Source organism: Numenius arquata, chromosome 12 (assembly GCF_964106895.1).
Source record: "Numenius arquata chromosome 12, bNumArq3.hap1.1, whole genome shotgun sequence".
Classification (NCBI taxonomy): domain Eukaryota; kingdom Metazoa; phylum Chordata; class Aves; order Charadriiformes; family Scolopacidae; genus Numenius; species Numenius arquata.
The window spans coordinates 26,628,112-26,651,207 of NC_133587.1; the positions used below are offsets into that span (position 1 = coordinate 26,628,112).

The following is a 23,096-nucleotide window of genomic DNA, read 5'->3' on the forward strand; positions in this document are numbered from 1 at the left end:
TTTTTTGTTGTTGTTGCTGAAGGCTGATCATCGTAGCAAGGCAAATTGGGTTGTGACTTTTTAGGAAGCGATGAAATAAAGTAAATAATCTAATGGATCTCCTGGACTAAGCCTAAGCCTAAGCACATCTGCCTACGCAATGTGCCAATACTACTAAATCCACAGAAATCAAATGGATTAAGAAAAACTTTAACACTCTCATAAAAGAAAAAGAGATTAAACTCTTTTCACCAGCTTCTCCCAGGGGCTGTATGGGAGTGCTTTCTTCTCTAAAATAGGGAAAAGTTATTCTATGAGGGAAAGCTTTTCCACAGAAATCTTTCAAAATAGAGGTTACAAGAGTAAAGACGGGAGGGCTAAAGCATTTATCTAGCAATCAAAATAATTCTTTGATCTTCTTCATTCCATTAACCTCATGGATTTTATCCAAATAACAATAGCTTATGAGCCACAGGACACATACATAAGGCATATTTAGATTACCAGTTAAATACATATTTTTGAAGAGATTTTATGGGATGTGCGAAATACGCTGAAGCAGGAAAATAAACAACTGTGCAACGTAACAAGTGTTCTTAATATTTCTTTATTAGTTTAAAGGAACCTGAAGCTAATAACAATCTGCCTCTTGCAGTTCAGAGCAAAGCTATTGATATACAGCTACGTCCTTTGCATTGGCTTCCCTCGGGAAGTTGTTAAGAACAGGTACATACAGTGCAAAATTAAATTTTTCACACTTAATACAGCATGTAGATTAACAAACTTCTTCAAACACGATGTATAAGGGAAGGAAGGAATCTCTAAAGTCTACAGTATTCATGAGTTAACTGGTTTTCTGTGTTTTCCTATGCATTTTTTTTTCTTCTCCAACATGGTCAGATCTGTATTCTTAAAGACAACAAATGGTTACAAAAAGTCTCAACTCAGACATGCTACAGAAATCAAATCATAACTGAATAATTGCCTGACTAGCATTAAACTTTTGTGTTTAATGAAGTTTAATTAAGAATATATGCACAGGAGAACACAATGTTAATTTTTTTACTTATTTGTGTCCTATAGAAGTAAAAGGATACCACACAGAAATTGAAACCTGCCCAGCATTATTTTGTCTAGATGTTTGATGTGTCTCAGCACATCAAATGGGTTAGATTCTATGGCGACATGACATACCAAAACCACGACATCTTCCAGTTTCAGATCAACGGTGCCTTGCAAAGGTTCATTTTGCAGCAATGCTCTAATTCAGCACACTCTGAGAGTTAAAACTTCTGTTTGGAAGAGGCTGTAATGGACTGCCAGAAATGTATCATCATACAACATACAGCTTCAGCTGAAACTTTTGAACTGTAGGATTAAATCAAACTAATGGTTTCAATTTGGCAGCAGCATATCTGGCCGAGACTAAAGGGATGCTGAAGTCAATAAAATTCTGAAAAATAAACTTGGCACACAGAATGGCACTTCTGAATGATCTTATGCAATGTGAATTGCAACGGGTAGAATGACGGACTGAATGAAGAAAAGATGCATTCACAGTGATACAATGAGACTTGAGGCAGACAAATTATTAGTCAAAAGGCATCTTATGCAGTAATTTTAATACTTAAAAAAGGTAATAACTTTAAAAGCCCTCTACTTCACATTTTAGATAAGAGCTCTCACTTCTGTAAATATTAATCAGTATCTCTAGAGTAAACCCCTTATTATACTGAGTTGAAAGAAACACGAGTCAGTCGAACTGCTCTTCTGGGAGAAGCTCGAGGGAGTGTAGTCAAATTTCTGCTTCACTGAGCTTACAGATCTTCAGGTGAGGATGTTACTGCTTCAGACTCTGTATTTTGCTTTGCCATGATCATTGATAACACATATGTGCTGAAAAAAATATAACGCCGATTTCAACAGTATAGTTGATTACATTATTAATTATTAATAAAGTGTTCAGAAATACTTTCACTTGACCAATCTAGTGATCTCGTAATTACCCCTTCCTTTCCAGAGACCTGCAATTGAATTCTGATTTCACTTTCCAGCTACAGTAAGTTTTTCTACTTGCAATTCCCAGCTTTGAGATCCACCCCTGGGAATACCACAGGAAGCAAAGGCAAGGCTGGCACCTTTTCTCCATCATTATCTTGCTGAGAAAAGGGGCAGGCAGCACAGCAGTAAAAGTCCAAGCCTGTCTGAACTGTAGCCGTGTGTCACTTTTTACTACTGTCTCTGCATGTACTGGGAACAGTGGACCTGTGAAATCCTAGGTCACAGAAGATGGAAGTGAAGCAGAGGAATGACTTCTGCTCTTAGGGGGAAGAGATGGGAAGGAACCGTTCACAGTGCCGAGCAGTGACTCCTTTGGATTACTTGATGTTTTGCAGGGAGTTCTACACTCACTGAAATGATCCTGACCGTGCATTAATGCCCCAGGGAAGAGGCAAATTATGGGGTATTTAAGAGAACCTGGAAAAGCAAAACAGTGTTTTTTTTAACCATTTTTAAAAGAAACTTACGTTTAGATCTCTGAAGTGCTCGTTGTAGTCTAAGGCATAACCTACCACAAATAAATCTGGAATTTCAAATCCGTAATCTGTATTGAGACAAAAAACAAACACCATCAACACAAGACCAGGGGCAATTATATAGTCCATAAATTCATGTGTTGGTTCTCTGACCAGCAAACTATAGATACACGTAGTCAGTTGAGGCTCTGCTACTTTTGACTCTGAGACATCAAGGTCAGCAGTAGCCCTAGACCCAGTTCCCACTCATAGACTGTTTGTGACCGGGGTGTGAGTAGTCAGTGGAGAGTAGAACTGTGTACATTATCAGTGGCACAAGGAATATATTGTCCAAGGAAGCCAAAATCAGAGCTGAAAAATTCTGCCTATATTTGGAAGCTCCATTGGTATATGTGTGTGATGACCACTGTCCAGTATCACATTAATGATGAAAAAAAAAAAGTACAATTTTAATTTAGAAGTAACTTTCAAAGATTTATATATTTTCTTCCAAGAAGAGCAAAAACTGTTTTGCATATTATGCGACCAAAACATGTCAAAGGCTTCTTAAATTAAAGCCCCAACCTTACGAAGACTCATGCACATGCTTAAGAAAGTAAGTGCGCGCTGTGTAGCTGAATCATACAACTCACAAACTTCAAGCTAAGCAGAGGCACGTATCTTTTTGGGTGTGAGGGTTTGTGTAGTATCAGCACTATATAAAACAAGTTAGACTCTTTCCAAATTGTTCACTAAGTCACTAGAGAAAAACACAACCTTATGGACACAAAAATAAGTCTGCATAAAAAATTTTACAGGTATTCAAGTAAGGAATGTATTCAGTTGTTAAAAATCGTGGGTAATAGACACTTTGGAATCATAAATTTGGGTAAGTGAGCAAATGACACAGCGCTGTCAGTGATTTACAAGATTTCTGATGTTTTATAAAATCTATCACAGTATGAATAAACAAGGATAAAACTGGTTTCATTTTACAACATAAAAATACTAAGCTACCCTTCATGAAATAATTTTGTTGTATTTTTTGTATGTTTAACATTAGTGAACCTAGTTGAATATATACTTGAATGTACTGGATTAAATTCTAAACATTAAAAATACCGCTGTATAAAAAGTCGTACAACAAAATGTTTGGGTCACAGTTCAGATTATTGGGCTAAAACCACAGGGCCATGCCCAACATTGAGTAACTTTTGCTTCGTAAAGTTTCCCTCTCTTCCACATCCCAAATCAAGACTCTTCATGCTGCCTCCTGGTACTCACTTGCCTACTCTCCTTCTACCCTCTTCCCCAGCTTGGCTGATCAGAGCCTTCTTCAGTAGCAAATACTGTTCGATCTCTTCTAGATGGATTTATTCTTTTCAGTATTTAGATACATACCTGTTACTACATCATTTATTCTTGTAAGTCTAAAATGACAATGGCTTGGTATAGCTCCATTTACGGCTTCATCATAGCAGCGTACAAGTACCAAGAGCTCAGAGAGAAGTGGTGCTGGTGTGACACAAACAGAGCAGCGGGAGGAAGTTTAAAAAGCCCAATTTATCTTTTGCTTTTTGGGGGATGGTTTTCAATTACAGTATCACTCTTTACCCTTTAAACAATAATACTTAAAAAAAATAATAAAAAGTGTTATTCTGTTATAAAAATTTAAAACTTGTGAATAACTAGGTCACAATAAAACACCTTTATGTTCAAATGGAATCCTGCAGCTCCTCCAAAGAGATGCACTGAGGAAGGAAAAGGAAGAAATGGACTTTCTCTTCCATATAGTTTGTCAGAAACAAAAAATTTAACACCTTTCATGGATAAAATTAAACCCTTTCATAACTACCTATAAAGTTAGTACTCTGCAGAAAACATCAGACTACAAGGTGGCCAGGCTTTCCAAGCCACATTTATACAAATCCTTCCATTGCATCCCATAGTCCCATTGACAACTGCTATTTTACAATGCTTCTAGCAGTCTATAGAATGATATGAAAGGCAAGTGGCAGATAGTGGTAACTTCTCCCACTGCCATGTACAGATTTTCACAGTGACACTTACAATCTGGTCTGTACCCATCAGGCCGAGATGTTCTTTTCACCAACAAACTGTAATTAAAAACAAAATAAACCCCATGTAAATCTGGATATTTACCTGAATAACATGCATAAAAACTATTCCCTTTATCAAAAAACTTCTGAGCCATGTGAATCACTGTTCTCGTTCTGCTTCTCCTCCCGACAATGTCCTGATGGCAGGGAAGAGATGGGTGTGTTCCCTCTCAAAGTCCATCAGTGCCAGCCTTGAGGTGGCTGAAGGGCCGTTGCCGCTGCAGAACAATACAGAAGCATTTCCTCCCCTTTCCTCCACCCACCTCGTAGTGACTCAGGCAGCTCCTCTGCCGAGCTCCCCGTGCGATACTGCAGCATCAAATTAAAGCGGGACCTCGGAATGCGAACTTCCGCTGGAAAGTATGCTGGGCTGGACTCATTAATTACTGAGTTTTGTGATCATCTTACCTTGCCACTTTAATCATTTTTGGCTTGCATTTTTCTATATTATTAAGCAGAACCTTCATAGTCCTTCCAGTTCCAACAATATCCTTACAAAACATGAAAAATAGAATAAGTAAAAAACAAGGGAAAGCTGAAAAGAGGAAATCTGGACAATGAGCAGTTCCACCTTCTTATTTTGTGGAAATGATGTATTTTTCCCAGTGTATTGTAAGCCACATCCAAAAAAGGTTATAATTGAGCTTACACTCTTTGAAGCAAGCACTTTCTACTCATAAAATAATCAGTTAAAGGACTGTCCACTTCCTCCTAAAAATAGCTATATTTCTAGTACTTGGGATGTAACGTGGAACTGGAGATGACTTTACTGGGCACTGCAAGGATGCAGGGATCAGACTTTTCATATTACGCTCAAGACTACAGTATGTCAATATCGCTCCATGTCAGGGTGAAATCTGCCCTATTTGTTGTTTTACTAGTCCCATACAAACGCGTATTCTCTAAGGCTGCTGTACCCAGCCTGACTGAATGACATCAGTAGGTACCTGGCTACAACACTGACCGTGACATGGAGAGCAGCTGTTGATCCTGAACTCTGTGGGTGTGGGTTTTTCATTAGCAACACCTTGTCTCTGCTTCCCAGCTATCTAATAGCATTAACAAAATTTGCTGCGGACATTTTTCATTTCTCTTACAGCAGTCTGCATTAGCAAATACGGAGCTCCTCACAGCTATTCAGGTAACCAGCCATCTCTGTGGCTGATGACTTTTTTCCCCTCCTTTGCTAAGAAAAGACTTTCCAACACTTTCCTTTGTTACACTGTCCAGCTTAGTTCCCACACAACCAGACTGGGCCTGGAATGCCAGTCAGATCCTGACATGTTCTCTAACCATCCTAGTTGCTTTTCTGACGTTTTAGAAGAGAATCATCGACATTAATGAAGAGAGAATTTGCAGCACAGGTGAGGTGACACATTCTTTTCCTCTGCGACTGAACACTGTTGATTTACATGGGCAACGTATCTGTGATGGGCCCTCCCCAGGGGACGCTGCAGGATGCAAGGCTGACGAGCCAGAGTCGTGGGGACTTGAGAGAATGACTGACATTCTCAACCAGCGTGTGAACAACCCTGAAGTTGTAAAGCATGTGCCAAAGACTCCTGGGTATCACCAGGCAGAGTACCAATTACAGCGGCAGCAACGTAGTTTGGTCCCTCATGCAATTGCAAAAAGACCAGGAGGTTATTAAGCAAATCAACCCCTCTCCCTCCGCGCCACCTCGCAGCCAAACAAGTGTAAACACAGACGGATTTTAGAAACTGAGCACACAATCACGGCTCAACTATGTGACTTTATCTAAGTACAATATGACATGAACACCCAACTTACCTCCACAATTAGAACATTCTGAAAGAAACAAACAAAAAGGAACACAATTACACAACATTCACAGACTAAAAGAAACAAATGTTTGAAAAAGTGAAATGAAGATAGGTAGGCCCATGCGTGTATGTACAACACGGGAGGACGGAAGGAGTTTCCTGATTCATTTCTGTGTCCTGAACAAGAGCGAGCCCTGGAGTCAGGGGCTATAACTTTATTCTGCTCTGTCTAGATTATCCTCCTTGTGCAAGAACAGATGCAGCTTTGGAAAATAAAATTAGATAGAAGAAATCCAAACGGGATGAGCTTCACTTCATTCCAGTGTGTCGAGCCGTGTACCCTATAGTTCACTAAAATACTATTTCCAATGTTAATATGAGACTACAGCAATAATATTCTTATTCTGAAATAAATAGTCTTCCTCTCTCCCCCCACCCCCCAGAAACCTCACAGTAAAGGATTACAGGCCAAGTTGTGCCACCCGTTCTTACACTGTGAAGCACCCTTTCTCTTCAAATACTGCTGCTGAAACCAGTAGTATTACTTGAAGAGCAGGGGAGTAGTCCTGTCAAGGGCAGTGATGTCAAGCCTTATGACAGCATGATCACACAGGCTGATCTTTTTGCTGAAATGGTTTATCGCAGTTCCAGGAATCACAATATCTAAGGTGACCTCAGTTCTTCTATTAAATGCAATAATAATAAGTAACGTCCTTATTTAGAAAAAATAAAAATCTGTTTATTAGTGGGCATTATCCTATGCATGTACAAAAGGATGGACTCTTAGAATCTTGCATTCAGATCTACTTTCTGAGGTGAAACCCGCAATAGCAAGAGGAAAGTTATTTCACAAATGCCTGTATCCATCCATCTGTGTATACATCTTACATGCATGTGCACTTCGTATGTTCCACAAAACCTTAAGACAGGTAGTTTCATACCCTCGCAGTACTCACAAGACTAGATAACATTCCGCTTCCTTTCTGTCAGGCTTGTTGGCTTTGCTACATACACAACATGGAAGCTGTCTAACTTCTGTTTCCGTCACAGAATCCCAAGGTTGAGAGTTCTGAGAAAGACTCAAGCACCACAGAGAAGGAGTGTGTGAAGGGAGTGTGCTCATAAACAGCACACCTTTGACAGCTTCATTAACTGATACGTAAATCTTTTTAATCTTGACAACAGAAATAATATATTAATATAAATTAGCCATATTTATATTCACACTGCAGTTCCTCCTAACAATCACAGTGCTTGGCAGGGAGACATACCATGCTTCGTGCATCAACCACTGCAGAAACATGTTACCATACACTATATTATACCTGGAAGCTTCTGAAATGGCAAAACACTTGGTAAAGGTGTGGAGGGAACTCCCGGTAGTAGTTCAGCAGATGTCAGCAATGGAGATATCACTCAAGAAAGCCACTAATTTAGGCTGAGCTCCAGTGGAATGTGTATTAATCTTTTTGGTGTTTTCATAACAGGTTTCACTGGTGGTTATCCTGATTGGCACTCCTGACTTTCAACCTCTCAGCTGCTGACACAAACAACTCTGGATCTGAAAGACCTAGTCCTGTGGAGGTAAAAAGTCAAAGGCCTCTTAACAACAAAAGTCCAAAGACACCCTGCCACTAGAAATTTCTTCCTTCAAGAAAGAATGGAAGTATGTCAGTCCTTTAGATAAGAAGAAGAGACCAAAACTGTGTTCAGGAGAAGCTTATGACAGGTATCTGTCTTGAAGGAAGCCATTTGGATCCAAAAAGGGTTTGGCTCTCATCTGCCTTCCTGGATGAAGTCATAACGAGGAAAAACACTTCCAAAGACTAGCCCAGGACACCTGGGTCTGAGACATAAGCAAATCACTTGATTCAATCAGTGGACACCTGAAGATTACGTACAGGAGTAATGGTTTAACCATCCCCCAGGGAACTTGCACAGCTGGTGATACATGTAAATATTTATGTGTGTATATATACATACACACACATATATATAAAATATAGGGAGAGAGCAGAAGAGTTGACAAGGAAAGAACCTCACCAGAACTAAAGATGGAAATGAACTCCTTTAGTACCAGCAAACAGTCCAGGATGACTGTGAGTGGCACCTGGTAAGAGAGGCTGACCTGACGTCAGCCTGACACCCTGACCCATTCTGCCAGTTTCATGCATCTCTTGCTGCTCTTCATACTGTTGACAAGAACTTTTCTCCCAAAGGAAAAGCAAAGATCTTCTCATGACAAGACCGATCCAGCGGCTATGGCATGAGACGGGACATACCAAAACTGACATGGCAGAGGGCTGCAACGTTCTGGGTTCACAGACTGTGTCAGGCAAAGGCTGGTTGCTCCCGTAGTGATGGGTAGTCATGAGCTGAGGGCAATAACACAGCTGGCGGTGCACGGGCCTCGCCAGCCTGGGCCCAGCCCCGCAGTGCCCCAGCGAGGTGGCGGGCAGACCTGAGACTTGTTCAACCAAGAGTGCGTATCATCAGGTGAGTTCAGGGTGACGAGGCAGATCTGAGGTCAAGCTGGGATGTCAATCTCCAGGTTGGGATCAGATCCAGGGAGAGTAAACCATGATCAAACACAGCCTGCTGGTCTCCAGGCAAGTCCATAGTGTAGAGGCAGCTCCGAGGTTAAACTGGGAAGTCAGCCTGTGGGATAAGGGTTGGGATCAATGTCTGTAGAAACGTACAGTCAGTGCTGTAGCTGAGCTGAAGATGGGTACCCGTACAGCATAGCTCAGGCATAGATGAAAAGTGCAGGGCTGAGCTGAACTGATGCTCCTGTGCCCACAGATGTGGGTAGGGGCCCCAGGTGACATAAGTCATGGCCATTAAGGCCTATTCATGCACACGAGGCTGTGACAGATTGAGAGAAAAGCACAGTCCTGGGACATTTTGGTGATAGATAAATATGTCTCTTCTACCACAGCTGCTTCAGATATCCCATCATGAGCAGCAATAGGGATTCTCTTGCTTACTCCCACGTGGAAATCACAAAATCAGAATGGGGTGACAGGAACCTCCCTGGCCATGGAATCGGGATTAAACCAATAGGGAGGTGCAGACCTTACTAATTAACTTGTGAGAAAAAAATCATAGATATTAATAGAAAATGAGGCTGAGGAGACCAGGAAAGATCATAAAGATTACTCTGTTGGCCCAAAGAATCAACTTCAAACTATCCCTCATGGATATCTGATTTACCTCTTCTTGAACATGATGAGGAATTCAGAACTTCCCCAGGCAACGTGTCTCAGTGCCTCATTATCTAAGAGCCAAAATACAGTTAGAAAACTTCTATTTGAGCTGAACTTGCTTTGCAGTGGATACAGAAAAAGTTCTATTTTCTTCACTTTTTCACTTCTATATTTGAAGACAGATGTATTTCCTCAGTTTCCTCTTCTTCAGATTAAACAACCCTATTTATTCAACATTTTCTCACAAGTTGTATTTTCTAGCTTTCCGACCATTCTTTTGCTCTCCTCTGGAACCTGTGCAGTTGGTCAGAATCCTTCTCCAGTTGTGGTGCCCCAAACCAGGGAGAAGCCTTTTCTAGCGTCAAGAAGAATAAAAGAACTACTTTGTATGCTTTACAAATAATCCTCCTTTCTATATATTCCAGTATAACAGCTACATCTTTTATAAGGTACGCTGTTGTCTCATGTGCAATTTGTGATCCAGCTATCATCTCCAGCTCAGAACTGTTGCTTAGTCAGTCTTCCTCACTGGCGTTTATGCAAAAGATTACTTCCATATAAACAGAGAAGTTAGTATTCATCTTTATTGTCATTACATGTCATTCTTTGAACCAAATTCTTAAAATAATTTCTTAAGATAATACTCTCTTGTAGTATTTTTCCAGGTAGTATCACTAGCATTAAATGCTAATTCTGTCTTTTAAATCATGAATTAAATATTGTATAGTCCCTGAAGAACATGCTTTAATGCATCCAGTCTGACAGTGAAGTGTAATTAACTGTTTCTTGAGAACAGTTTTCCAACCAGTTATATATCCATCTAATAGAAATTTAATCTTGTCTACATTTTCTTATCACAAATGACTCATATGAAGGAAAGAAGATTAACATGGATCCAGACATGCCTGAAGGGCTTGTCTGGCCCCAAGAGTGATAGTCACCTGCACGTGACTTCAGCTGAAGTGCAAGATCTCATATCTGTTGACTAACTTTAGAAGGAAGGATATTGCTGGACCCTCAAGTTGTCTGATCAGCATTCTGTTATTCTTCCCTCTTCTCCTCAGAGTCAAGGAGTCCAACGATTACAAATGATATGCACTGGGAGATTCAGTCCTTTGAAAGTTCCTTTAATCAGGCAGTTGTCTAGGTCAGGAAACACAGATTCTGTTTTGCATTATGGACATTCTCATTATTTCCAAAACATTGATGAGGATTTTCTGTGCTATGAAGAAATCCTGTATGTAAGGACTTTGTAGTGGAAAAGCCACTATAAAACATTTAGCAGTGAAAACATTTTTTATATATAAATAAGCAGGGATCCTGATCACTGAGAGTGATACATTAATCCCTGCTTTGATTAAGCAAGGTTACTGTGACTGAAGTCACCATATTTAACTTATGATTATGACTGAAGGCATTCAAAATGGTTTGCCATCCTCTGGTACCAGAAACCATCTCCTTCAAAACAATATGATTTGCTGGGAAGCTGACTGTATTGCTGCCTATCCCCCACCTTTCTCCTGCTGAAGCAGGCTCCTGATAGAAGGGTTCCAGAAAAGGGATGGCATAGCAGAGTAGTAGAGGAACAAACTGCCAAGAAATGTTTTGATATACAGTATCCAAGACTAGGCAGTGGTGATGTGTAACTAAAACTGGCTGAAATAGACTCGCTTATCCTTGAGCAGATGGATAGAAGAAGATAAAAGAAGAATGCAATGGATACAACACATTGGTACATTATCAGTAATGTGATCATCATCCTAAATGCACAGCTGGTTGCATCCAGCATATCTTGTGAAAGGTCACATTTATGTGAAAGACCTTATTCAGCTTCACCATGAAATCACCTGTGAGCTGGTGGGCAGGAAACTGGTGAAACTCATCAGCCTGTGATGCTGCAGCAGTAACTGATAGCTGGACAAATGATAGGAAGCTAAAGGACTGAAGAAAAAATCTTTTTTCAAGTACATGTGTTTGAAGCTTCTGTAACACACAGATCGAGACTGTTTTGTCCTTTCAGATATATCTGAGGCAATTGCAGAGGAGGAAACCACATGAAAAGAAAAGTAATCCAGCCTTCTGGAATGCATTTGATATTTTCTGTCTATTTTTGGAGCCTGGAGAACAGGAAATAGGAATATTTACTGTCATGTTGACTAGGCTGAGGATGGCTTAATTTCTGAGTAGGGCCATCTTCACCAATACAATCTGTGAAGTACATCCAGAAAGCTAATAATGGTGCTAATATATCTTACAGTGAGACACAGAGAACAGTCAGTTTCTTAAAGTATGTCCTGGAAATACTTCTTATATAGCTGAAATAAAGAAGGGGCAGTAGCTCAACTCTCAGAGATAGAAGCACCTTTCTACTGAGTCCTTGCAAGAGAATCAGCAGCTTGCTTTGCTGATGGATCAGAGGGATGGTTGGGAGCTGATAGATATGTATCTGTGATTCACCCTGTGTTTACAGCTGTTTCTCCCAGGTAGCTGGCAGGAAGTAGGCTGGTGCAATACAGAATCATAGGATTACAGAATATCTAAAGTTAGAAGGGACCCGTAAGGATCATTGAGTCCAAATCCTTGCTCCTCACAAGACTACCTAAAACTAAACGATATGACTAAAAGAATCGTCCAGACGCTCCTTGAACTCTGACAGGCTTGGGGCCCTGACCACTTCCTTGGGAGCCTGTTCCAACAACCAACCACACTCCCAGTGAAGAACCATTTCCTAATGTCCATTCTGAACTCCCCCTGACGCAGCTCCATTCCATTTCCTCATGTCCTGTCGCTGGTCACCAGAGAGAGGAGATCAGTACCTCCCCGTCCACTGCCCCCCTCGAGGAAGGTGTAGACTGCCATGAGGTCACCCCTCAGCCTTCTCTTCTCCCAGCTGTACAAACCAAGTGACCTCAGCTGCTCCTCATAAGTCTTGCCCTTGAGACCTTTCACCATCTTGGTCACTCTCCTCTGGACACATTCTAATAGTTTGATGTCCTTCTTACACTGAGGAGCCCAAAGCTGTACACACTATACACCAGTGCAGTGTAGAGTGGGACAATCCCCTCCCTTGACCAGCTAGCTATGCTGCGCTTGATGCGCAACAGGACATTGTTGGCTCTTTTGGCTGCCAGGGCACACTGTTGACTCATATTCAACTTGCCATCAAGCCAAACCCCCAGATTTCTGCTCTCCAGCTGCTCTCCAGCTTCTTGCTCCCGGTTTGCACGTACAACCAGGATTACCCCGTCCCAGGTGGAGAATCCAGTACTTGCTCTTGTTAAATTTCATACGGTTGTGACTGCCCAGCTCTCTGGCCTCTTCAGATCCCCCTGTGAGGCCTCTCTGCCCTCCAGGGAGTCCACAGCTCCTCTGGGTTTAGTGTCATTTGCAAACTTGGTTACTGTACATTCAACTCCTGTGTCCAGATAATTTATAACAACTTTGTACTCTGTGTTTTTAAATGCAAAGGGGTGCTGTGGAGTTTAAGATTCTCCATTTTTGAGTGATCGGTGTGCACACAACTTGTGACTCTGCACATGGACATTTGCACTGAGCAGAAATAATTTGTGGTGCAAATTGGATCTACACAAAAATAAAATTTGTGTTCTCATATCCTTTTTCAGACACTAATAGAAATGCTTCATAGCAGCATGTCTTGGCACATCTGGAAAAAGCAGGAGGTTTTTGACAATATTAGTACTATGTAAAATGAAGAAGAAATAATTTCAAATACTTGCATTCCATGTGAATTTCTCTCTCATGTTAAAGAAACCCACTGTCATTTTTATAATAAATTTCAATGTATCTGTGAATTTTAACATTTTTAATAACGGACTGGAAACCTGCAAAAATTCAAAATCTCTAGTTTAACGCTTTTCAAAGCCCCATGAGCTTATACACGGCAAGTAGATTGCTATTCTAAGACATATAAGAAAAATTCTGACTTGTAATAAGCTGAAAAAAATTCCAGCACTGAGTCAATACATTTCTATTGTTTACCTTCCGACAGGTCAGTAACAAATGGAACAATGTCAGCTAACAAGACCAAGCAGAGTCATGAGATCATGTGTGCCTCCTGCCTGACAGTAGTAAGTGCTATGGAAACTATTTTTCACCTTCCTGGAAAAGAATAACAATTTTTTCTAGATTTTGATTTTATGCTCCATTTAGAAGACTGATTTCAAAGGAAAAATTGCTATGAAATAGCAGTGCTTTGAAATTAGCATTAAGTAAGAGTTTGAGGAAAAGGCTGTCTTTGAATTCACATAAAATGTAAAATCTTAACAAGGTAAAATTGTAAGTTGCAAACTTAGAAAGGGGGAGTATTTTCTGGAAAGCAGAAACTCTACTTAAGTAATCAAATAAACAACCATACTTAATGCAACACTACAGCTAAGAGGACAAACACAGCCCTTGCCTGTAGAGCAAGAAAATCAGGTAGGCACACAAGGAGAGTATTTTCTCCTTAAATGTTTCAGCATAAAATCAGTAGAATAACACGCACACACATTAAAAGCAAAACAAAACAAAACAAAAAACCAAACCAAAACCAACAAACTTTAAAAAAAACCCCAAAAACCAAACAGGGAAAGAACTTAAGACTGAGAAGAATGATTTGAGACCTGGAAAAAACACCTTACAGTGAAGTAATGTTTGTAGCAGAAAGTAATAGCTTTTATTTAATTAACAGCCAAGTTCCCAGTGGGAGAACATTTTTCTCAAAAGAACTTTGACCTTTCAGCCCACAGCCTCAAAGAGACCACAAAATACCTTCAACAGCTGAGCCTGGGAACAAAAATTCAGAACTGCTCTATGCACTAGAAATCACAGACTCAATAAAATACTGGCTTTATGGCACATTATAATCTTCCACTGCAGCTGACCTCCAACTCATTTATCGGTGTTCCACAGCTGATAATTTGCTCTCTTATTTTAGCTCAGAGGAATTCTTAACATTTTTATCTGCCCCTTTGGTCACAGGACAGGTGATCGTGTAGGGCAATCACTTTTTTCTCCCGAATTATCTGATTACCATATTAGGTTAAAATTAAGAGTTTCTCTCAATCTGTACTGATCTGGAAGTTTGCTGATTCTGTTCAGACCAGCAGAAGGAACCGCATGCTTGAAATTTTGTTTCTTCCAACTACATCGATTGCCTAGTATTAATTTCCTGTTGTTAATTCTACCTTCAAACTGTCTCATTTACATCTTACAGTATGCCAGCACTTTACGGCAGGCTCCCAATGTATTACTTTATCTAAAAGAAGCTTAAGTAATGACTGGATGATAGGCAAATATGCAACCATATGGCAACATAAATTTGATAATGGCAAGCTGCTCAATCTAGTAGGGAAAGGTATTCAAAAAGGCAACAGTGAAAGGCAAAAAGCTGTCCAAATGCAGAAGAGAAAACTAGGTTCATCATTTTAGCAGTAAAGACAGTTGACTGTTATATGAATATAATATGGAAGACTTTTGAGAAATTAGACATCTAAATAGGAGCTTTCTACAGGGTTCTAGAAAAGGTCATGAATGTCTGATTTTAATCTTTTCTGCTGGGCTGACCCGCATCTTATGGAATTCCTGAAAGGACAGACATAATATATCAAAAATGGTATGTTTTTAGAGAGTTTGGTCAGTGTCAGCTGCTGATGGGAGCAACTTGGTTAGTGCATTGAGAGTCTACATAAACAGACTCCTGCTACTTACAGTCTGTAAAAGTAGTTCAGTATCTCCAAGAGTTAACAGAGTGGGGGACATAATGAAGGGCATGAGGGAATGCTCTCACTGTTTTGTATTTTGTTCTTAGCGAGCGTTGTGCTCAAAGCTGTACACACACATATTCTGCTTGCAGCCATCTTTACAGCACCCTTCTGTTGTGCATAAGTAGAGCAAATTATCTATCTAAAGGTAATGCAGGAATGAATCACTATTCTCTTACTTGAAGGAAAATGTAAAATTTTATGATCATCTGGAATTGGAAGAGGATTTTCTGGACACAGAAATTATCAACAGAATTATAAACATATATGATGTAGAAGCAGGCAGACAGTGGGTGAGCAGAGCCCATGTGAAAAATGGGACAGGAAGGCTGGGAAGTTTTATTTGAACTTTCCTTCCTCCAGAACAACAACAAAAAAAGACAATACTGATGAACAGTAGAAGAGATTACCTAAGAAGGAAGTGCAAAGAAAGGTGATTTGACTTTCAGGAAGAAAAAAAATACTGTCTTTCGCTGTGGAAAAAGCAGTTAAGGATGGCAACTGTCAGAAAAGTAGACAGCATAAAATCTAATTAAGAAAAAGCACTTAGATGGCAGTTAAGTAGAGATACTGAAGATGTGGAATGCTTCAAGGCACATAAAATCAACCTTTGAAAAGATGAAAAAGGCGAGGCAGCACATCTGATAGGAATACAGTAAGATGTAGAGATAAGTGGGGGAGACATGACTATTGCAGAAGTGTATGTGGATTTTGTATACCTCCACTGTCATATAAATAGTCTCTCATGCACATAATGTTCTAAAGAGAATGCCATTATTTTTTCTGCAAATTTATGGGATTTATTCCAGAAAGGAATGCATATAGGGAGAGGAAGCACAACATTAGACAAGGCAGTGAATACTGAAGGAGAGAAAAAATGACAAATATAGAACCAACAGAATTCTGAGAAACAAACTTGGAATGGTGAAGGAGAAGACAATATGTATCTTAAATCTGAAGAATAAAACTTGATGTCACACAGCTGCCACATCTATGTTTTATTAAATACTGAAATGTTAACATAGTTAGGAGAATGCTAGAGAAACAGGTCTCAGAATTGTTGTTAGAACCTATGACACGCAGAGAAAATTGGTCAGTAAAATACGAGAAGAAATGAGAGGCATAAGAAAAGAAAGTGAGATTGCATTATGTTCCTGGAACATCTTCCCATATGGCAAGTGGGGCACGAAAATGGTAGACAGTAGATAAATTGATTTAGGTGATACATATAAAGGAAGTTTGGAGATTTTATAGCACACATCCTGCCAGAAGAAAGTGAGGAGTGTTGCATGGTGGGTACCTTCCTCTGAGTGAAACCTCTTTTTGATAAGAGCTGATCAGTTATTTTAGGAGTTATTTAGAGAGTAGTAGTAGCTCAAACTAACACAATGAAGCGCAGAGAGAATATAAGACATGCACTTTCTTTTTTTCTTGATCATTATTTGTTACCTTCTACACTTTTCCGACAATGCCCAAACCACCAGCTGTCAACAAGATGCACTTACTGTGAACAAGGGCAATAGCTCTTCATAAAGAACATAAGCACTGATCCATATGACAGACAGATGGAATATCAGAAATCACTGGCTCCATAATCGTATCATGCTAACTACATAACTACTTTGTTTTAATTAGAAGTTAACCTAACAAATAAGGATGATTAATTTCATTCACATTCTATGTTATGTAGAAATAGTGATAAAGACAAAAATATATGGATCTAATCTTGACACCAAATACATTATACTACTGTAATAAGAATTTGAAATTGCAAAATGATATAAACTCTATGTTTACGACTTTGTCTAACCTCTCATTTGCAAGGAGATGAGTCAAAATGGTATAAGTGCTTTTTTGAAAGGTTACAGGACATATTATGTATACAGCGATATACAGAATGACTCCTGTCAGTAGAGACTTGGACTACGTAACCAGCTCCAAAGCTCTTGGGACAAAATATACACCCATACAAGAGGCAAACGGCAGTGATAACTCACACTCTGGTACAGCTGAATCTACTGAAGTTTCTAGATGTTTTAAAATTTACTTTGTTTAAATGCCAAAAGTACTTTAAAATATGTTAAAAATTTTTACAGTATTATACAGTATGATTACAGTATTAATACTAAATAGGGTTATATAATTTCTTCTTTCACCTCATCTACGTAAATTTTCATAGCCATCTTGCTTTGAAACAATGCCTCTAGTTTTCTCCCCATTTTCAAAATTTATTCCTCTTTACAAACATTAATGATAATTTTTGCCAAAAGGAGCAAAAAAGCTCTAAAGCTTTTTTTTTTCAGCTTTAAAGTAATTGAGAACTAAGCAGCTACTTAACTACAAAATCAGCTACTGAGACATTTTATGTTCACCACTTACATCACGAAAGGAGAGATTTTGAAATTAGTTTTTCTGCATAGAAATGAATAGCTACAAAGCATTAGAGTCTTAAGCTATATCAGGACTCATTCTTCAAGTGCCTTTTTTAATGATTCATGCCATGGAAATCTTCATTCTTACCTCTGTGACCTTTTTCACAGAAGAATAATTTCAAATTGGGGATGATTTTCTTCAGGTAGCAGTTTGGGTCTGTATGCTAACTCTCCTCTCTCTCTGAATACCTCTCTTTTTCATGGTTTGGGTCATTATACATTTTTCCCAGGCTTATAATATTTTTATAAACAAAAGCATATTGTAGAGAAGTACAGAGGAGATATTCTTCCTTCTGAAGAACTATTATCCTTAACAGCCTCTTTTTAATTAGCTTTTAAAATTTCTTGCTTTCTTTAAGCTTCCTCAGAAAAAACATTGTTATAGAAGAGCACGTTCATGAATATACTCAGTAATCTTTTTTTCCAATAATAAGTAACGCATGGAAAATGACTTAGTTGTTCACTAAGATTATAGGCTAGCCGAGCTTCCAGGTATTATTACTTAATGAAGAGCACTTTAAGATAAAAATCTTAGACTTTTGCCTGCAGATTTCAAAACTCTCTATGTTATTGATGCTTTTGAACTTTACAGAAACTTAATGGAACTTGCTTTCTGAACCCATGCTGGCTTCTGAAAACACCTTTCATGATCACTAAGTAAATGGGACTTAACTTGGCATATTAATTTTTCAATACAATTACAAGCTTTTCTTATTAAGTAAGTACTCCAAGCAGACAGAAGAAGCACCAAGCTAGCCTAAAAGCAGGGAAATTGAATTCTATCGGTAAGTATTCCACTAATTCTCTCAGTGACAGAATGGTTACTAGAGCCAGCAGTTTTAAAAGCCAGCAGCTAAACTAAGGTACTAAAAAACACTTCAAGGAAAGATTTACATTGACTGTAGGAGGCTTTGAATCAGTCTGCAAATGGCTGATTCGTAAAACGTGCTGAATACTTGCACTAATTGCTTAAGTCAACAACAGATGGAGGAGTTGGCATCCATGGACATAAGGCCAACTCCTTCATATATCCAACTTTAGATGTGTAGGTATGAACATTTGAGCTCAAGCTTTGCGTCCCAGCTTTTCAATCAGTAAAATAAGTCTTAAGGAAACCCCATTCTCACGTGTTATAGTGAAAATGCTATTTAATTATTCATACATCAGCTGTGTCACAGACAACCACACATGCAAAGAGCTGCCGAACGTGCCTTGCCTTTAGCAAGTCTGCTCCCCTGCTAGTCCCAGCCCTCCCTTCCTGATCTGCTTCAGCCTCTCCACACCCAGCTTCCAGCTCTGGGATCCCCTCCTCATCAGCAGCCTCCTTCATTCCCAAACCAGCCTCTTCCCGCCTATCCAAGATCCTAGCCTCCTGACCCAGTGATCTTAAACTACATTGCTGTTCAGTCTTCTCCCCAGGTATCTCCTAGCCTCCCAACAGCTGTATTTTATGTCCTGTTCCATCCCTGGGAACAGGAGGGCCATGCCAATGAAAAACAGGTCACCAGGATTTTCAGTATAAGACAACAATTTACTTCATCTTTAGAAAGAGCAGAACTACTTGGGGTGAAATTTTCCTTCTCTCTCATACACATGTGGACACACAACAGTCCTGTGAGAAAAAATAATGTTTTGCCCCAGTGAATTCAAATTATATTAGAAAGATTATATCTGAAAAAGATATCAATAATTGGAACTATTAATGGAGAAAATTTGGAATTGGAAGATGGGGAAGGGGAGCCGGGTTTGGAAGCTTAGAAAGTGTTTGGACTATCTGGGAAAGAGATATGTTAGGTAAGATGAACAGGTGCACTGCCAGTTCTGCCTGTGAGGTAGAGAAACATGCAAAATCATCATAGAAGAACAGGTAGCTCCAGTGTTTGAATACAAGAAAGTAGCAAATTAATATTTTCCAAGAACATGATTAATGCTCTAGTGATAATTTAGAAACAAACACCCAGAAGCAGTATTTAGAAATGCAAATTGAGGACATATGTATCAATAAAATATTCTGAATGTAGCACCATTTTTTTAATTTAAGTTCTAGTTGCATCAAAACCTATTTAATATTAATGAAATATTTAAAGTTAAGTTTGTCTCTTCTTTTTCTTGTGTGTACAACAAAACAAATGAGTTTGCTAGTGCTACATTTGAGTGCTTTGAAGAAACTGGTATTACTTAGTGCCGGCTAATAAAAGAGTAACTGCATGTACAGTACAAATAACAAGATAAGTATTATGTTGCCTTAATGCATAAGTAAAGAACCCATTTCTGACCATTTTCCACATAGAACATTAATGAAATCAGCCTTCCTTCCTCTTCAAAGTACTGCTTTGTATTACCACGGTTGGATGAAAATAGCCTTTTCACTGACTCAAACCACTCTCTTTCATTACCACTATGTTCAAGCACAGTGCAAAGCAAATTCAGTCATACAGTCATAAAAAAAAAAATCCCATTTGACTACCTGAGTGAAAAGTTCCACAACTGAACTTTGTACAGTAGGCAAAACTGTATTAAACTCCTCATATGCTGAATTCAACAGGGATACTCAACGTGCAGTTTACTTGCATGCACCCAACAAGGGCAGAAAAAACAAGGCTCCACGACATAAACAAGCTCAGGGGAAGCATTCCAGTACAAATTTTGCCCACAGTCTCACTGATGGCATTTGTACAACTCTTGGGAAACCCCTACACTAGGATGGAGGAGCTACATTCTGGCCTTTTTGGGCATCTGCAATCTGAAAGCAATGACATTACAGCAATTTAATAGAGATTAATAAATTTCTTTGATTCCAATATTAGTATCTGACAATCCATGTGCAAAATTATATACCTTTTCTAAAGTGTTTTTAGTGGATGTATTTTCTTTCTTAAATTTAAAATTAACAAACCTTCCCAGTCAGCTTTGAAAGATCATCTCCTCCCATTATCTGCATATCTTGCATAGATTGATCATTCTGAAAGAAGAAAGACAAAACTTTGAAATTGGATATAACTGTATAAAATAGAAATAGAAACACGGTAACTTTTTTTTGATCTTTCATAGTCTTGATTACCAATATTTTCTAATGCTTGTTAGTATCGGTGTATGACAAAACCCGCTCTCGCTTGTTCCTGTGGCTTCTATCATCTCCTGGTTGTATTTAAGCTAACAACAAGCTCCAGGTTTTACTAAACAAAAAAAGGTTGCCTCTTTCTTTTTAAAATACATAATGCTCCCTTGGTTGCTATTTCTTAGTATGACAAGTGTTGAGTAATGTACTTGTCCCTTTCACAGCGGGAAGACAGGCGGATCTCAACACTTGACCATACACCTGTAAGCACTTTCTTTTTTTGGAAGAGTCTTTAGAAAGACAGACCAAATGTGTTTACATCTGTCACTCATACAGAAAACTCAGCTATTTTTGAAGACATTCACTCAGTTTTTTTTTTGGGGGGGGGGCACGAAAGTTTTGAAAAATTATCCCTTGTTATCAAGACTAGTTTCAGTGTGCCATACAGTTTCAAGAGTTTTGCTTTTGCTTTTTCAGCTAACTCAAAGATAAAGTCCTTGAGGTCAATTCCATAAAATAAAATACTGCCAATCAGGTTGAACTAAATGCAACACAATAGTAAGCTTTGATTTTCCTATTAGAAAAAGTATTTAAAAAAAAAAATCAGTAAAACAACTTCTTTTGATAAATTTGTTTTACAGACATTTCTAGTTGAAATACATTCTGATAGAAAATTCTCAACCAGCTCTAGTTCAAATTTATTATCAGCAGCACACAAAGTTAAGATCACATAAGGCAGACATACAGTAGCCCTACTTTTACAGGAAGACAAAGAGACCTTAAAGAAAGTAGCAAATTAAAAAATATACAGTCATGGCCAGGCTATATGAACTTTCCAGACAAAGCAAGAGCAAAAGTAAGTATAGTTAATGTGGTTTTTTTGCCAAATTGCTGCATGTGCTAATCTAATCCCTCTAGCCATAGGAAGACAGTGCTAGTCCAATTTTAATAACAGCTGCAGCACCACAACATGATGCTGTAGTTTACCAGTAACATCAGGAATTATCATTACAAACAACTGACAGAAACGCTATACTTGAATACTTTGCTTTTATTTCATAAATCCAGCGCTCTGAAGTCAAACGTTTTTCCACAAATAAATAATGAGACAGTGGGACTTAGAAGGCAGGTGCTTTTTTCTGGGCTAAGGAGTTTATAGCTCTTCTTCTTCCCCTCAAAAAGCAACACGCGCCTGCCACGCGGCACGGTCACCGCTGCACGCTGTGCGGATGGAAACCACATCTGCCCACACTCACATACCAGGTGGCAAAAGTCCAGGGGCTTCCAAGGCACCTTTGCAGCCAGTTGATCACAAGCAACCTGACATCTCCAGGAACTAATCATGGTCCCCATGGGAATGGATTGTCTAAATTAATACAGCCTTCCTGAGTAACTGTAAGTAAAGGTTGCAGAATTGCCCAGATGACAATTTCTCCAGGTTTGCATACTGCAGATGCACCCTTTTAATTAGACTCCACTCCCCCAAAAAATCTCACACTACAGCTTTGTAAGAGGTTCTTAGCAATCATTGCCTTAAAAGACAGGTTTTAGACCTGCCTTCACTTTTTCTCCACCGGATCTAGGAGCTTTAGATCCTTTTCATGCTGCTCTGATTTGTTTCCTGGGAAACAGCTAAAGCAGGAATGAAGGTTACATCCCATATGTCTTATCTAATATAAGTTTCAACATTTCTTTTACTTTTGTAAGAAAAACAGAAAGAAAAAAAAACCGAAGCAATCAACTGAGTCCTCAGAATATTATTTTAACACTAAATAAAAAGTAGGGATAGAGAAGATCTTATGTTCAGGTTTAAAAGCATAAGCCTTTTGTTGTAGAGCAAGACAGGTCACTCTTCAAAAGTCAGGGACATATTCAGGTCAAGACTATGAAAAGCAGATAGTTGCTAATATCTATCACGGCGTGTGTAACCAAGGCAGTGACAATTTTGTTTTTCATTTCCAAATAAGAAAGACTGGAATTTGAGTAACAACCAACACGCAGGAATTACTGAAGGGGCAGTTTGCCTTCAGTTGCTAGTTTAAAAAGAGCCAGGGGGAGGGAAGGTGGGGAAGATAAGTGAGCAGCAATGATTAATGAATTTATTTAACTAAAAAAAATCTCTTTTAGCGGTCTTCACAGCAGCACTGTTTCCTTTGCATTTGGTATTTCTGGCTCCAGCTGAAAGGAAGATGCTGAAATAGCATCTTCATTGCTGGCAAGCAGTTAAGCAAACACAAAA

General features: G+C 39.0%; 1 protein-coding gene across 1 annotated transcript in view; it reads right to left on the reverse strand.

Moving 5' to 3' along the window:
* Nucleotides 1-577: 577 nt before the first annotated feature.
* Nucleotides 578-23,096, reverse strand: part of PRTFDC1 (phosphoribosyl transferase domain containing 1) — a 46,498-nt gene continuing 23,979 nt past the window's right edge. The window contains exons 4-9 of the mRNA XM_074157258.1: nucleotides 20,696-20,761; nucleotides 6,407-6,424; nucleotides 5,024-5,106; nucleotides 4,566-4,612; nucleotides 2,508-2,584; nucleotides 578-1,875 (exon numbers count right to left, since the gene is read on the reverse strand). Coding sequence (XP_074013359.1) covers nucleotides 1,828-1,875; nucleotides 2,508-2,584; nucleotides 4,566-4,612; nucleotides 5,024-5,106; nucleotides 6,407-6,424; nucleotides 20,696-20,761 — 339 coding nt within the window. The 3' untranslated portion in view covers nucleotides 578-1,827. The remainder of the gene's footprint in view (nucleotides 1,876-2,507; nucleotides 2,585-4,565; nucleotides 4,613-5,023; nucleotides 5,107-6,406; nucleotides 6,425-20,695; nucleotides 20,762-23,096) is intronic.